Raw genomic sequence first — 17,790 nt, forward strand, 5'->3', positions numbered from 1 at the left:
CCAAGCATTGCCCACTATACGTTCCCTGTAATAAAAATAATCTTGCCCGGTTTTTATTTCTACTTTACGATGGAATAATGACGCCGATGTGCGCACACGCCAACTTGTCTTTCACATCATAGTATAGGAACCTCTTCTTTTCTGTGGGATCTGACATGTGACAGAAGAGAGGCTTTGTGCGAGTACTCTTTCCCACATTCAGAACACGAATAGGGGCGATTACCGGTGTGGACTCTCTGATGCCGAACCAGATTTGATTTATCGGTAAAACGTTTACCACACTCGGCGCAGGAGTAGGGCTGGTCACTAGTGTGGACTGCCTGATGTCTGAGCAGATGGGACTTAAGAGAAAAACCTTTCCCGCACTCTGTACACATGTAGGGCCGTTCCCCGGTGTGGATTCTCCTGTGTTTAGCAAGGTCCGAACGGTCGTTAAAACATCTGCCACAATCGAAACATGAATATGGCTTCTCCCCTGTGTGGCACCTTTGGTGCTTAATGAGCCCTGAACTCCTGGAAAAACTTTTCCCGCATTCAGGACATGAAAAGGGCTTCTCCCCCGTGTGCGATCTCATATGGGTGATCAGATTCCCCTTCTCGGTGAAGCATTTATTGCATTCAGAGCAGGCGAAAGGCTTATCAGAGGTGTGAGTCTTTTCATGGGTGTAAAGAGCCGAACTTTGCCGGAAGCATTTCCCACATATCGAGCACGAGTAAGGCTTCTCGCCCGTGTGTGTCCTTTCGTGGGTGGAAAGAGCCGAACTCTGCCTGAAGCACTTCCCGCACACTGGACACGTGTAGGGCTTTGCGCCCGTGTGCGTCCGTTCGTGAGTGAAAAGGCTGTTTCTCTGAGAAAAGGATTTGCCGCACTCCGAGCACGTATATGGTTTCTCCCCGCTGTGGACGCGCTCGTGTCTGCCGAGGGAGGATTTGTATATAAAACATTTCCCACACTGGGGACACGAAAATTGCTTTGTTCCAGTGTGACTTTTACGATGTACGATGAGCTCTCCCCTGCTGTTGAAACATTCCCCACAATCAGGGCAGGGGAAGGCTTCACCCACTGTGTGGTGAGTGATGGGAGATGATGGATCAGCAAAGCTCATGCCACGTGTCGTGGGATCAGATGGTGAATCTGCGCCGTGTGCTTCTGGGGTAATCGGGTTTTCTTCTGAAAATTCCCATTTGATGTTTTCCTCTTCAGCATCTGGATAGATGGCGGGCTGTTTGTCTGTATTATCCCCGTTGTGTTGTCCACCTGGAGGAAAGAATATGTGGAAGGGAAGTTCGAGTGATGTGAGTTCAAGCGCATTTAAACAAAATGTAATATACGGCAGCTTACCAGTCCTTAAATGTGGCGGCTGCATTACTCTATTTATCCCCCTTCATGTCACCTGACCTAGGGTGACAACACTCACTCACAGTATCTATGGAGAGAAGCTGCATTGCCACCCTAGCAAAGGGCGTAACTAAAAATCACGGGGCCCAATAGCAACATTTTGTATGAATTCCTGTGATTTCTAGTTACGCCCTTTGCAGAGCCCACCTGAGAGTGACCCTGCAGAGCCCACCATAGACTCTCTATGGTGGGCTCTGCAGGGTCTCAGGTGGGCTGGTCACACCCCTGCACACGTCTTACCTGTCAGCCTTCTCCACTGCCAGGCCCCGCCTCCTCCATGGTCACTGGCTGGCCCAGACTCCTCCTCAATCACCAGGCCTAGCCTCCTCCTCCACTGCCTAAGCCAGGCCCAGCCTTCTCCTCCACTGCCACTGACTCAGCAGCGGCTGTAAAGAGAAACGCGTCAGTTATCTGAACAGCGGCGCGTTCCTCCTCACAGCCGCCAGTGACAGCCAGAAGACTGCAATGCCATAGCGACCCACACGTGATCAGGGGGACCCTTTTGTTCCTCGTCCTGACCGGGCACCCCTGTGCCCCATAACGGCCGCCTGGGTCGCTATGGTGATAGCTCCGCCACTGACCCTAGGATACCACTAAAGAAACCCCCACTTCCTGTCCCCTTGAACATAGAAGGGTAGGGTTCTGTAGTCCCCAGATAGGTGAGAACATTGTAATTGAGAACAGTCAGCACAGGCAGAGAGTACATGACGTCATCAGCCAATAGGATTCCTGGCAAGATCTACAGATATATTTGTTTGATGTGCAAAAAAAGTAACAAAACTCATCCAATGGTATAGTACTAAAAGGGAGCAAGTAAAAGTCCACCATGGATGAGGCGTTTCCTGTGCGTTTCCCGATGTGGTGCTTGCACTTCCTGTACGGGTTACCAGTCGTCTCGAGAACGGTTACAGCCCAAAACGGTTGCCCGTCATGTACGACCTTTTGCACATGCGTATCACAGTCACATCTAGGGAAGCTGCATAGGCCCAACTCCTACTCAAGGGACTGTTCGTGGTCTGAAGGATCGGGTTCCACCCTTTTATGACAAGGCGCACTCTACTACATCTGTTGGTGCTTCTCTGGCTTTTCGGCATTATTCAAATTTTGCCAGGCTGCCACCCGGTCTTCTGTTCACATTTTCTCCTACCAGGTGGACGCTGAGATCTCATCTCATGCCAGCTTCAGGTAAAAGGTCCTTCAGGGGGCTCTACGAGCTGCAGGCAGACCCTAGTTCTGTTGTCTTGAGTTTGTTTGCCGTGTTGCCCACCCTTCAGTTGGAACTGGCCTTGGACGCCCTGAAGACTCGAGGTTTCCTTCGTCTCCCGATGGACGAGAAAATAGGATTCTTTTCTACTTGTGGATAGAGCGGGGAAGGATAAGAATTCCTTTGGGGTTTTCAAGGCTAATCAGGGTCCCAAATGTCCCCTCACTTTCTATCCAATGGACACAAGGTATGGGCATAACTGGGACACAGAAAGAAAAAAACATTTGCCCTTCCCCACGCTCTCATGTTGGTTCGTGTTCACTTCCTGATTGATAAAACGTTGTCAGCAGGACAGGAAGCAAGGGGAAATACTCTCTAAAGGAGCCCAGATAGTGATAAAAGCCCAATAAGGGTTCTAACTAGGAATGCACCAATACTGGTATTTCGGTATCGAGTACGGATATAGTACCATTAAGGAAGCCAGGCGGCGTATAAAGACTCGCTACCCGGGTTCCCGATCAGCAGGGAAGCCGTCCTCATGCTTTTCGTCACTAGGTTACGAGAAAGCATGGAGCCGGCTTTCTGGCCAATCAGGAAGCCGGGCGCCGTGTAAGGACGTGCCGCCCCCGGCTTCCTGATTGGCCGGGAAGTAGTCTCCCTCGTCATGAGGTGACGAGGGAACATGAAGCCAGCTTCCCGGCCAATCAGAAAGCCAGATGCTGCATCATTACACGACGCCCGGCTTCCCGAATGGGCAGCTTCCCGATCAGGAAGACAGGCAGCGAGTCATTACATGCTGCCTGGCTTCCTGATTCCTGAATGGGCAGCTTCCCGGCCAATCAGGAAGCCGGGCAGCGTGTAATGACTCTCTGCCCCACTTCCTGATACCGGAAGTATCGGGCTAGGCATCAAAGCATTTGGGCGAGTACAAGTACTTGTCCAAACACTTGGCATCGGCACCGATACTAGTATCGGTGCATCCCTAGTTCTAACCCTTCCCTACTGTGTCAAAGACTAAGAAACAAACATTTTGCTGAACCGACACAAACTGAAATCTCCTGGCTCCCCAAATGAGCAAATACCCATCTCCTGACAGAGGAGAGGGGAGAAGAAGAGATTGTTGTAGTGACTGAACAAGGAGAATCTGGGACTCTTTTCTGGATTTAGTGTTTTTTCCTCACCTGTGCCGATCTCTGTAGGGATTTCCTCCTCCTTACACGTATAGTCCCCGCTCACATACGTATCTTCCACTTCAACAACAATCAGGCCTTTATCCTGGATAAGACATGATGGAATACATTGTTAGCAGTGCCTATAGTATGATCGAAGTGTAAAGTTCTTTCTTTTTTCATTATTAAGGTGCTCAGTCCCATCTACCTGGTCATAGTGAGGGATCTCATGATGTTCCTGAGGGATCTTCTGATGTTCCTGAAGGATCTCCTTATGTTCCTCCATGGAGTCCCAGGAATACAGAGGATGGACCTGAGGGATCTCCTGATCTTCCTGATGGATCTCCTTATGTTCCTCCTTGGAGTCCCGGGAATACAGAGGATGGACCTGAGGGATCTCCTGATGTTTCTGTGTGGAATCCCGGGAATACAGAGGACGGGCCTGAGGGATCTCCTGATGTTCCTGTGTGGAATCCCGGGAATACAGAGGATGGACCTGAGGGATCTCCTGATGTTCCTGTGTGGAATCCCGGGAATACAGAGGACGGGCCTGAGGGATCTCCTGATGTTCCTGTGTGGAATCCCGGGAATACAGAGGATGGACCTGAGGGATCTCCTGATGTTCCTGTGTGGAATCCCGGGAATACAGAGGACGGGCCTGAGGGATCTCCTGATGTTCCTGTGTGGAATCCCAGGAATACAGAGGACGGGTCTGAGGGATCTCCTGATGTTCCTGTGTGGAATCCCGGGAATACAGAGGACGGGGACATCTCTCTGGGGTCTTTCTCTTCCTGGATCCATCTGCAGAAAACAAACACACACTGACTGAATAATAGGATATTTGTAATTACTGTAAAATCCATCTTCTTGGAGTCCATCGAGGGACACAGGAATTCAGATACAAATCAGGTTATACCGATGCCTACTGGAGGATTGGACAAACAGGAAAATTGTACGCTAGCCCCCAGTATAACCCCTCCTCTACCTAGCATGCAGTTTTGTAGTAAAGCAGTATTTAGGGCATGAACAAAAACACAGCAGGGTCAGGACATATGTCCCTCAATGGACTACAAGTAATAGACTTTACATAAGTATAAGAATATTAATTTTGTTTTGCATCCATTGAGTGCCACAGCGATTCAGATACAGTTGGGAGGTCCAAAAGCAGTCCAACTGAGGGGGGGCAATACAGCCAAAAACTACTCATGTAGTAGTGATGTAGTGATGTGAGCGGCCAGCATCTCTCCTCCCACACTGCTCAGCCTCCTGTCACAGATCGGGAGAGCGGTGTGGGGGCGGAGAGACAGCCAGCGCTGTCACAGGAGGCTGAGCTCTCTTCTTGCCCCACCCATCCTCCTGTGACAGCCAATCCAGGAGCGAGAGCGGCGGTGTGGGCGGAGACCGCTGTCATTGCTGTCACCGGAGGCTGAGCTCTCCTCCCGCACCACGCCGCCCAGCCTCCTGTGACAGCTGTCAGGATGGAGAGCGGGTACAAGCAGTGATCAGTGAGTGTTTGTAAATAATTGAGGACATCGTATGGTTACTATATCCCCAATTATGAATGAACAGGAAGTGATCTACATCATTTCCTGTTTATTCATGATTGTGGTTATAGTAAGCACACTCTGTCCACATGTTAGGAATGAACAGGAACACTCAGTATAGAGGATTCCTGTTCATTGATAACAGGGGCTGCAGAAAAAGAGATTGAGGGCTCTGTGTTCTCAATTTCTTTTTCTTTTGTAAAAGGGAAATATCAGGGGTCTGTTTAGACCCCTAATATTTCCCCGAAGCCCCTAAAATTAAAGTGAAAATATTTAATACAAATGAATAAAATAAAATGTACATTTTTTTAAAGTTTATAAAAAAATAGAAATAAAATATATTTAAAAAAAGAAATGTTTATAAAAAATTAAAATATTTTAAAACAATTGAAAGTTAGAATAAAAAACATTTTCGGTTTCGGTCCAACATTTTTTTTAAAAAACTGAGGCATGCTGGATATGGGAGGGATTATACAGGGGATGACTTAAGACTTTTCTGTTTGGGAGTGTCCAATCCTGCCACAAATTTGGAGGAACCAATTTTTCACGTGACCATACTTGGTGATTGGCTGCTCCAGCGTCTAGTACTGTCACATGGGATCAGTACAACCCAACTGTAACCCAACTGTATCGGAGTTCTTGTGCCCGCCATGGATGAGAAAGAAACATGGGGGGGATTTATCAACACTGGAGCAGACAAAAGGTGTACGTTTAACCACTTGCCGTCCGCCCGTTGTAAAAAAACGGACGGACGGCACTGCTGCATTGGCGGGTTGCCGTCTCCAGACGGCAATTTTTTCTGCTACCAAGAAATGAAAGTCTCCTCTTACCCGGTGATGTGAGGGTCAGCCGGTTCTCCATCATGACGTCCTTGTAGAGGTCCTTGTGTCCTTCTATATACTCCCACTCCTCCATGGAGAAATAGACAGAGACGTCCTGACACCTTATAGGAACCTGACACACACAATGATACAGTCACCATCCGGACACATCCCTTGTCTGTTCCTGGATCATGTCCCAGAATTCCCAGCTCACCTCTCCTGTCAGCAGCTCAATGATCTTCTGGGTGACTTCTAGAATTTTACCGGTGGTGTTTCCCTCAAGTATTAGGGAGTAAGGTGGAGGCTTCATGATGGGGCTCTTGCTCCTCGACACATTAGATTGGCTAAAAGGTGTCACATGATCACCGGACATCTTCCTCACTACTGTGTAATCCTGTATATGGAAACAAATGTATAGAACTACAGTGGTACAGCGGTTCACAAACTTAATTTGTTCCACGATTCTGGTCGCGAACCGAATCAAACTGTCATCAGACCGCAATCTCGACTAGAGGAAGCCACAACCACGTGTCAGAGCAGGGAAGATGGCTGCGGTTGTGTTCGTCACCGAACTTCCTGTTCGCGAACAGAAGTGTTCGTGAACAGAAGCTTCTGAACCGTGGTGACACTATATAGAGAGGATAAAAGGTTTGATAAACTGATAGAAAAGACAATACATCTCATACAATAAATTTGTATTTTACTAGCTCAGAATGAAGTCATGTGACCTCCCAGAATCCTCCTCACCTCTCCAGTTAGCAAGTAGATGATCTCCAGGGTGAGGCTTAAGATCGTCTTGGTCACCTTCTTCCTTTCCTCATCTGTTCCCTGTGGATCAGCCATGGTCAAAGTAACAGACTCAACTGTTTATTGAAGGACCTTCCCATGAGGAGATCAGGCTGGAGCCAATTATGGAATGAAGTTGAAGCAATAGAAGGATGGCCTATGGATAAAAATGTTTGTGACTTCAGTGGGTTTTCCCATTTTATAGATGGTCACCTGTCGCTACATCCTTCCCGACCAGAACTTTCATCAGTCCTAGTGCCAATTCCACTAAATGTGTGTTAGGAACATCATTTGTAATAGAAGTGTCCATACAGTGGTGTCTACAAAGACTCTCCAAGCCTGGCAAGGTACAAGCAGTTCCTTGTTGAACTTTACAATAGTTTGAATGTTCATAGAGTGAAGAAAAAAAAAACATTGGCACCGTGGTTGGACAGTTTGGAGATGTTTTCTGTCAATCTCTGTCACTAGCTTCTCCAACATGGCCAATGGATGGCTGTTAAGGATGACATTGGGATGTCCCAAGGGTCTGATGGAATGATCAGACGCTCTGATATAGGGATACGTTATAGTGACCCTGTGCTATAGCCAGGAACAGGTTAACTATAACTGTGACCCTCATAGTCACCTTCCCTTCGCTCCTCTGCTGTTATGCTCAGCCGCCATGATTGAGGAGAAGTCCCCAGTACTGCCAAGTATGGAGGGACCAATGTTTCACTCCCCTTCCTTTCACGTGACCATACTTGGTGATTGGCTGCTCCAGCGTCTAGTCACATGGGGTCAGTAAGAGAGTCCTAGGCCCTATGTGAGCTCCAGGCCATGTTCTGAAGGACATCCACTGGTTGAATAGAGCAGCGAGGCAGTAAAGGGTTGGGGAGCATAAGCTGATGGACCTGAAAGAGACCCAGTCAGGTCTGTAAAGAAATCAAACCACCAAGACCCCGTCAAAGGAAAACCATTCTACTCGCCTTTCCTGGGGCCCGTGTGTCACACCTCCTTCCAGGCCTGCAACCTCCGTCAGTGTCTTTGGCACTAGACACTTCTGGGAGGGTCCAGTACTTGTGTCCCGCGCCACATACTTTAGTTCGCTCATCATCTAACCCCTATGTCACAGCTGGGTCCTGTAGAGACTCTTGGAAGTGGTAAAAACCATAGAATCTTACAGGAGGATCCAGGACACACGGGCCACCAAAGAAGTGAGTAGAATAGGTAGTCTCTTCCAGGAACCTGACAATTTCAAGTCAACATATTATAAAGGAATGCACTGAAATTTCGCCCACCGAAACAGATCGGCCAAAAATGGCACTTTTGGCAAAATGCTGAAAGAACCATCTTTTGGCTGAAAGGTGCATCCCTGGTTTCTCTCCTCCCCTCTGACACGAAGAAGCATCCAGCGGGGAGGAGAGAAACGCTCAACCAGCCGAGAGGAGGAGAGCGATGTGAGCCGCGATGTCACAGGAGGTCGAGCTCTCCTCCCGCATCGCCCCGCCTTTTGTAACAGATCAGGAGAGCGGTGGTGTGGGGGCGGAGACAGCTGTCACTGGAGGCCCGGGCCGGCAGTGCAGGGGAGGAGTCAGCTGTCACAGAAGGCTGAGCTCTCCTCCCCACATCGCTCGCTCAGCCACCTGTGACAGCGAGTCAGAATGGAGAGCGGGTACAAGCAGTCAGTGATCAGTGACTGCTTGTAAGGACATAGTATGTTTACTGTGTGCCCAATTATGAATGAACAGGAAGTGCTCTACATCACTTCCTGTTCATTCATGATTGTGCACATGGTAAACACACTATGTCCTCATGTTATGAATGAACAGGAGCACTCAGTATAGAGGATTCCTGTTCATTTATAACAGGGGCTGCAGGAAAAAGAGATTGAGGACTCTGTGTCCTCAATCTGCTTTTCTATTTTAAAAAGGGAAATACCCGCGGTCTGTTTAGACCCCCTAATATTTCCCCCGAAGCCCCGAAAAGTAAAGTAAAATAATACAAAATAATTATAAAGAAATAAACAATATAAAATATATATTTTTTTAAATAGAAAAACAAGTAAAAAAATATAAAAAAAGAAGTTTAGAAAAAAATATAAATGAAATATAAAAAAAAAACTATTAAAAAGTTAGAAAACAAAAATATTTTCAGTTTCAGTCTGACAATTTTTTTTATTTTTGGTTTTAAATTTTTTTTAATTTCGGTGCATATTATGTGCAAAACATATTATGCTTTATATGTCGCCTATTGTCACTAGGCCGGAAAGTGAAAGGAAATCTCCCTGATGGGACACAAACCACAAACAAAGACCACAGCAACGATGTCGAAACACAAGATACGCAATCCTTATATACAGTCCGATGTCGTAAAGGCGAAATCATTAGGTTGTCCAATATAGTATGTCCCACGGCAACGCCATGACATCACGCAACATAAAAATGGTTCTAGTAAAGTTGGAGACTGATCATGATTGCCAAGCACTACCCGTGTCTACAGGCCTTTTAATTTATAGCAACCCCCCTCCCATTATAGTCCCTCTATAAACTCATAATAAAAATAAATATAACATATTAAACCTGTTCCAGGGGGATCTCCTCAGCTCAGCCACACACAGCCTGCACCACAGAAGGAAAGATGCAATAGGCAGAGCAGGAGAATGTTACAACCTGCTTCTTCTCCAAGCTCCAGAATTTTCTTTAGAGCCACAACAAAATGGCTGCTGCTGCGCTTCCGTCCCTTTCATTTGGGCTACATCAAAATGGCCGCGATTCTCAGTTGTTTGAGCAATTCGGCCACCCGGGGGGGGGGGCGCAGGTAGCTAGTGACAGAATGTAGTATGCGGTCATCCGCCAGCAGAGGGCGCAGGTAGGCAGTGACAGCTTGTAGTATAGGTCACCCGCCAGCAGAGGGCGCAGGACGGCAGTGACAGCTTGTAGTATACATTCATCCGCCAGCAGAGGGCGCAGGTAGGCAGTGACAGAATGTAGTATGCGGTCATCCGCCAGCAGAGGGCGCAGGTCTGCGCTCTTCTATTTATCCTTTTATCATGTACAACGTAAGCAAAATAAATTTGTTACCGAAAGTGGGGCATAGTAGGGGATAAACCCGGAAGTGGGGCATAGTGGAAGTTTCCCGGAAGTGGGGCGTAGCAGAGGCTAATTCCGGAAGTGGGGAGCAGGCAAGGGACTTCAGGTTAGGGTTGCAAAGCTGCAGGTGAGTGTTGGTTGTGACAATGAGCTGGTGAATATTAATGAGCAGTAATGAATATTCATAGAAGGGGATTGTGGGAGCTGGTTGTCTCCCCTTTCTCATTAATTATGCCTCTGTAGAAGAGAGGGCAGACACAGAAGAGGCCAGTAGTATGCTAAATACACTACATGTGGGATTGTTGGTATTGATGCCAATAGTAACCAATCAGGATCTATTTTTGTGATGAAGCCCCTTGGAGAAGTGTTGCTGCGGGCCAAGGAATGCCCCTGTCGCAACTGATTGGGCTGGGAGGGGGTGTGAGAGTCAAAGTTTTGCATGGGCTTGGGTAAACTCTGGCTAGCTGGGTCGCAGCAAGCCCCCCACACATCACTAGTGGTAAGATCCCCTCACCATATCCTACTTGTCCTGCATCGCACTGCACCATATCAATCCACACAGCGCGACATACCGGTGGAGTAGGCAGAGTGAGCTTGTGGCTTGTCTCATGCCACGGAGCCCCTGCCTGTGTCATTGAAAAAAATCACCAGCGACAGAGCAGCACTCTTAAAATGACAGGACCCAATCACCCGATTGGGTTGTTATCCAGTCGCCATGGCGACCAGAAATTGTCCTGCCCTGATATAGAGAAAACCCAAGCTTACCACGTATGGGAGAATGAGCAGAGGGCAGTCCAAGCACCGCCACATGGGGGGAGGGTGGCGTCTAAACCCACAGACGTATCAACTTTCAGAAAGTAATTATTTGCATAATGAGGTAGAGCAGCGCCATACAGGGAACCAAGTGCCAAATGAAAGGCAGGTCATGGTGTCTTTTGTCAGAACCGCTGATGTGCATTCTTGTTGCATGGCCTTGTACTGTATTGAAGCAATGGGATCACCATAACAGCCAAGCAAGTAGCATTTTCAAAAGGAGAGGTCAGCAATGGTTGGCTCTACACTCCTTCCGTATAGGTTGAAGATATTTTTGTTAACATTGATGGGAAGATATGCATCCGTTTCAGGATAATATCAGCCATTGCCTGTTAATAAAGTCTCATTGTTTTAACAGGTGGCTGCTCGGCTACGATAAATGTTACATCTGAGAGAGGAGGCGGGCTTCACGTCCTAGCCACACCCCCTCCTCCAGTGACACCCACCAACATCAAACTGGGTAGCAGAACAGACGCAAGGATCTGGAGAAGGACCTCATGATGGAGAACCGGCCCCCCCTCAAATCACCGGGTAAGAGTAGAGTTTCATTTCCTGTAAAGGAGAGAAGAGTACTGAGGATCCCCCTAGATACACACATCCTCTGATATAAAGACATAGAAACAATGTATTCAGTCAGGGTGTGTGTTTCCTACAGATGGATCCAGGAACAGAAATACCCCAGAGAGATGTCCCCGTCCTGTGTATTCCCGGAACTCCATGGAGGAACATCAGGAGATCCCTTGGAAGAATCATGAGATCCCTCAAGAACAGCATGATACCCCTCAGGAAGATCAGGTAATGAGAACGAAACTTCTTCACAATACTTAATATCATTTTTAGATTTGCTTAGTGGCTCTCACGTAATAAATGAAATTCCTCTTTTACATTTTAAGAGTGAAAGTTACATTAAAATTGAAGTTGAAGATGAAGACCCATATGTGATTAATGATGAGCCGTGTAAGGTGGAGGAACGTTCTCCAGAGATCAGCCCAGGTGAGGAATAAATACTAAATCCAGAAAAGAGTCCCAGATTCTCCTTGTTCAGTCACTACAACAATCTCTTCTTCTCCCCCCTCCTCTGTCAGTAGACAGTAATGGGGGGACGGAATGTTTCTAGTGGGGGGAGTCAGGAGCCATTAGCTTCTATTAGACTCCCGCTCTCCTCCTCACATCGTGTCATTGTGTGTTACCAGCCAAGACACGTGACCAGTCTCCCCCCACACACACTCTCTGGGGTCTCTCATACATCTCAGTACAGGGGGCTTCACTCTCATCTCTATTCACAGACACCAGAGACATTCGGAGAGACATCAAAACTGAAGAGGACGAAGGATGTGTGAGGATTAAAGCTGAGGAAATTCCTACAGAGATCAGCTCAGGTAATTCAATAAATATAGAAGACATTCAGAGAACATGTACCAATGACTGCTTGGTTGGCCTGTTGTGGCTTATCCAGGTTGTGAAGCTTGCCCTTTAAAACTTGCTATAGACTCGGCCAAGATTTGAGCAGTGTGAGGCCCTGCCATGATTCTTCTGTTCAACAAAAGTTGTTTCTTCAATAGACTGTTTTCGAGGCAGCTGGCCCAAAAATTGCCAGCTGAAGAACATAGCTGGAGTTGCCTCCATCTTTAGCGTGAATGGGGGAATCAAGTGATTGGACAGTTTTAGGCTTTGATCCAAGGAGTTCTCCTTTGCTTAAAAGTTTGTTACCCACAAAGGTTTGGGGGCAACTGACAAACACACCTTTTACAGTACGTATGCACTGATACCGGGCATTTTCATGATTACTCATACTCGGGACAATGCCCTGAGGCTAAGTGCCGGTACCGGCTCTTGAAATTTTTAAACTGAAGCTGGTGCTGGAAACAGGCACCGCCGTTCACAGGAAGGCTGCTGAGGTCGCCAGTAAGGCAGCCTTCATCTGAATTGTGGCGCCCGTTTACAGCGCCAGCTGCAAATCTCCTCCTTCCTGAAACCATGCCACCTGCACCCGCCCATAAGACCAGCTGGGACCCCTGCTAAGACCCCGCTTAGACCCCTCACAGATTTCTGAGACCAGCTATAGAGGGTTACAAATCCCAGCAAAACATTATACAGCAATGCAGAATACCATCAGCTATAGAGGACTACAAAGCCCAGCAATACATTATACACCAATGCAGAATACCATCAGCTATAGAGGACTACAAAGCCCAGCAATACATTATACACCAATGCAGAATACCATCAGCTATAGAGGACTACAAATCCCAGCAATACATTACACAGCATTGCAGAATACCTTCAGCTATAGAGGACTACAAATCCCAGCAATACATTATTCATTAATTTAGAATTCCATCAGCTATAGAGGACTACAAATCCCAGCAATACATTATACAGCAATGCAGAATAATACAATCAGCTATAGAGGACTACAAATCCCAGCAATACATTATACAGCAATGCAGAATACCATCAGCTATAGAGGACTACAAATCCCAGCAATACATTACACAGCAATGCAGAATATCAGCAATAGAGGGCTACAAATCACAGCAATACATTATACAGCAATGCAGAGTACCAGCAATAGAGGACTACAAATCCCAGCAATACATTATACAGTAATGCAGAATTCCATCAGCTATAGAGGACTACAAATCCCAGCAATACATTTTACAGCAATGCAGAATACCATCAGCTATAGAGGACTACAAATCCCAGCAATGCAGAATTCCATCAGCTATAGAGGGCTACAAATCCCAGCAATACATTACACAGCAATGCAGAATACCATCATCTATAGAGGACTACAAATCCCAGCAATACATTATACAGCAATGCAGAATAGCATCAGCTATAGAGGACTACAAACTCCAGCAATACATTACACAGCAATGCAGAATACCATCATCTATAGAGGACTACAAATCCCGGCAATACATTATACAGCAAAGCAGAATACCATCAGCTATAGAGGGCTACAAATCCCAGCAATACATTATACAGCAATGCAGAATAGCATCAGCTATAGAGGACTACAAATCCCGGCAATACATTATACAGCAATGCAGAATAGCATCAGCTATAGAGGACTACAAATCCCAGCAATACATTACACAGCAATGCAGACTACCATCCGCTATAGAAGACTACAAATCCCAGCAATACATTATACAGCAGTTGGAAAAGAACTAGCGATACTAATAATGTTTATAGGGTATTATTCATCTAGGGATTATCTATCAATGCAAAGAACATAAGTGATGATTGATTTTCTGTTCAGTTTGGGAATGTACGTAAGCAGACTAAAGTCCATGGTTTTGATTACGTCTGGAAGATGTAATTCTATATGTTGAAGTTATTTCCTGCACATATGTTCTTCATCAATCATGCTGGAAGGAGGGCTAGAAGACAACCGTTCACATTCCCAATTACTGAGGAAGGCCGTGGGGGTCGCTTTGTGCAGAATTTTCTAAATCGAAGTTTATGAAGAGTTTACAAACTATGAACTATCTCTCTTTACTGTAATATTTCTCGATTAAGTTATTAATATGAGAAAGAACATTGAATGATGGATAACTATATTGGTACACGCAGCATTATGGTTTAAATTATAGTTTGGATGTATTTAACTTATAGCTAAGGTTGGCAGAAAGGTGGGGGCACTCCTCCCCCCATCCCCCCTCCCTCTGTTTCCTATTAGTAGTCTTAAGAGTTTCAGCTGTGAGGTACCATACATCCCGGAGTCGGTCATATTTTAAAGTGTGAATAAAAGGCTATTCAAGGCAGATGGTGGTTCATTCTCACAATGGAAAAATGAACCTATTTTCACATTCCGGGGCACTTACACTGCAGACAACTACACACAAACACGCTAAACATTTACAAGAACATACTTATACATTTATATAACTATATTTAGATTTTGTTTCATGACATTTATTTTGTAATCATTTGTAACTTTGTAGTTCAACACATTTTTGCGTTTTATGCAAGAACGGAAGCCATTTTCTCTTTTGAACTTCTCCCTCCCTATTTCTTCAAGATAAAAAGAGTATGATATAAAAAAAAAAATCAGATTCTACAACAGCAATGCAGAATACCATCAGCTATAGAGGACTACAAATCACAGCAATACATTATACAGCAATGCAGAATACCATCAGCTATAGAGGACTACAAATCACAGCAATACATTATACAGCAATGCACAATACAATCAGCTATAGAGGACTACAAATCTCAGCAAAACATTATACAGCAATTCAGAATACAATCAGCTTTAGAGGACTACAAATCACAGCAATGCAGAATACCATCGGCTATAGAGGACTACAAATCTCAGCAAAACATTATATAGCAATGCAGAATACCATCAGCTATAGAGGACTACAAATCCCAGCAATACATTATACAGCAATGCAGAATACCATCAGCTATAGAGGACTACAAATCACAGCAATACATTATACAGCAATGCACAATACAATCAGCTATAGAGGACTACAAATCTCAGCAAAACATTATACAGCAATTCAGAATACAATCAGCTTTAGAGGACTACAAATCACAGCAATGCAGAATACCATCGGCTATAGAGGACTACAAATCTCAGCAAAACATTATATAGCAATGCAGAATACCATCAGCTATAGAGGACTACAAATCCCAGCAATACATTATACAGCAATGCACAATACCATCATCTATAGAGCACTACAAATTCCAGTAATACATTATACAGCAATGCAGAATAATACCATCAGCTATAGAGGACTACAAATCCCAGCAATACATTACATAGCAATGCAGAATACCATCAGCTATAGAGGACTACAAATCTCAGCAAAACATTATACAGCAATGCAGAATACCATCAGCTATAGAGGAATAAAAAATCACAGCAAAACATTATAGAACAATGCAGACTACAATCAGCTATAGAGGACTACAAATCCCAGCAATACATTATACAGCAATGCAGAATACAATAAGCAATAGAGGACTACAAATCCCAGCAATACATTATACAGCAATGCTGAGTACCACCAGCTATTGAGGACTACAAATCTCAGCAATACATTATACAGCAAAGCAGAATAATATGAAGCTACATACTCTTTGTTGCTCACCGGGGCTGTGCGGCACAGCCTCCTGTGGTATTCGAGTAGTTGAGGAAAAGTATCAATCTTTTGAGAAGGCTTTCCAGAAGACATGAAGCGTATCTGAGGAAATTCAGCCAAAAGTGCATTTGTGAGGTCAGGTAATGAGATTGGATGAGAAAACCTGTTCCAATTCATCCCAAAGGTGTTCAGTAGGGTCGAAGTCTGGGCTTTGTGCAGGACACTCGAGTTCCTCTAAACCAGTGGTACTCAATCTGTGTAACCTCAGGACCCACAATTGTCCTTGGCCATTAAGTCACGACCCAAATTGCACTGCATGGAACACACGGCATTGCGGTACTGCGCGTTCCGATGCAGGCAATCGAACTGTGGGTGAGAGGTGCGATAGGTGCAATTGCGTGGTACGGTGCGTTAATAGCACAGGACTGTGCAATTAACGCACTGTACTAGTGTGAACAGGCCCTCAAAAACACTGACAGATGCAATCTCACACATTTACAGGCACAAGAACTGGAGTGGATCCTCAGCCCAGGGTCCAGTGTGGGCTGCTGTGCTGTGATGGAGCTCCATCTATATCTGCATTGCTTGCACAGCTCCCTTGCACGCCCTGTAGAGGTGGCGGGAGCCAGAATGTGACATCACTCCGGTCCGGGCACCTTTACAGGACATGCGAGGGAACTGTAAGCAATGCATGTATGGATGGAACTCCCTCACGGCCATGGCCCCATCCCACCCAACCTCAAGCTGACACTTGGCACCGGGCAGCATATTTTGAATGGCTGCTTGGCCCGAGAACTGACAGTGCTGCACTAGGTGGAGGCTGAGGAGCCTCTCACCTAGAAAAGTGGAAGTCACGCGGTGACCCACTAAACATGGAGTCGCAAACCACTTTTGGGTCACGACCCACCAGTTGAGAACCAAGGCTCTACACCAAACTGGTCAAACCGTGTCTTTATGGAGCTGGCTTAATGCACACAAGGATGGAAGTACACAGTTGTCCATAATGTCATTATAGCTGCAGCATTACCAGTCCCCTTCACTGGAGGAACGTGAACTCAGTCATTTGGGCATATAGTATTTGACTTTATCTGTGTTTCCGACAGATGGATCCGGGAACAGAAATACCCCAGAGAGATGTCCTCTGTATTCACGGGATTCCACACAGCAACATCAGGAGATCCCTCAGGAACATCAGGAGATCCATCAGGTCCGTCCTCTGTATTCCCGGGATTCCACACAGGAACATCAGGAGATCCCTCAGACCCGTCCTCTGTATTCCCGGGATTCCACACAAGAACATCAATTAGTGTACAGTATATAGATACACACACACATATGAGAATATATATATTTGTAAAAAAATCATATTAGTGGTCCGCGGGATTTAAAATGATGAATTTAGTGATCCATGAGATCGGAAAGGTTGGCGACCGCTGTATTAGATGGTCCAACAGACTGAAAATATTCATCTTCGTCTCATGTCATATTATTTGTAATTCTTCATGTTTATTTCAGGACGATACTCTGATTAGAGTTAAAGTTGAAGTGAAAGAGGAAGCAGAAGCGATGGATATGGGGAGTGATGATCCGTGTAAGGAGGAGGAGGTCCCTCCAGAGATCAGCACAGGTGAGGAATAAACACTAAATCCGGAATCTTCATGTAAGTGACTTGAGGTCGGGGTGTTGATCACTGGCCTCAGTCCTTCCTGAGATGAAACAATGTGCAGATCACAAAAGTTGAAGACGGGTCAGAAGTCCGGCATGCTTGTTCCTGGTCAGACGCTCAGAATTTTGATGCTAGAGCAGCTTTTCTCAACCAGGGTTCTGTGGCAAACTGGGGTGCCTTCTGACTTCCTCAGGGGGGCTTCAAAAGATTCA

At 45.9% G+C, this 17,790-nt stretch overlaps 3 protein-coding genes across 3 annotated transcripts in view; 1 reads left to right on the forward strand and 2 right to left on the reverse strand.

Moving 5' to 3' along the window:
* Window positions 1-2,105, reverse strand: part of LOC108798170 — a 193,101-nt gene extending 190,996 nt beyond the window's left edge. The window contains 2 exon segments of the mRNA XM_018569902.1: window positions 163-1,258; window positions 1,991-2,105. Coding sequence (XP_018425404.1) covers window positions 163-1,258; window positions 1,991-2,105 — 1,211 coding nt within the window.
* A 2,726-nt stretch (window positions 2,106-4,831) lies between these two features.
* Window positions 4,832-6,992, reverse strand: LOC108798171 (oocyte zinc finger protein XlCOF29-like). The gene is made up of 3 exons (XM_018569903.1): window positions 6,885-6,992; window positions 6,360-6,531; window positions 4,832-4,839 (listed from the first exon to the last, which is right to left on the reverse strand). The coding sequence occupies exons 1-3, from the start codon at window positions 6,978-6,980 to the stop codon at window positions 4,832-4,834; spliced, it is 276 nt and encodes a 91-aa protein (XP_018425405.1). The 5' UTR covers window positions 6,981-6,992.
* Window positions 6,993-11,521: 4,529 nt separating this feature from the next.
* The window catches only part of LOC108798172 (zinc finger protein 260-like), a 28,687-nt gene continuing 22,418 nt past the window's right edge, over window positions 11,522-17,790 (forward strand). The window contains 5 exon segments of the mRNA XM_018569904.1: window positions 11,522-11,599; window positions 11,698-11,797; window positions 12,091-12,183; window positions 17,016-17,130; window positions 17,540-17,570. Of these exon segments, the coding sequence (XP_018425406.1) occupies window positions 11,522-11,599; window positions 11,698-11,797; window positions 12,091-12,183; window positions 17,016-17,130; window positions 17,540-17,570 (417 nt within the window).

Source organism: Nanorana parkeri, unplaced genomic scaffold, assembly GCF_000935625.1.
Source record: "Nanorana parkeri isolate BGI_ZX_2015 unplaced genomic scaffold, ASM93562v1 scaffold1424, whole genome shotgun sequence".
In the NCBI taxonomy this organism is placed as follows: domain Eukaryota; kingdom Metazoa; phylum Chordata; class Amphibia; order Anura; family Dicroglossidae; genus Nanorana; species Nanorana parkeri.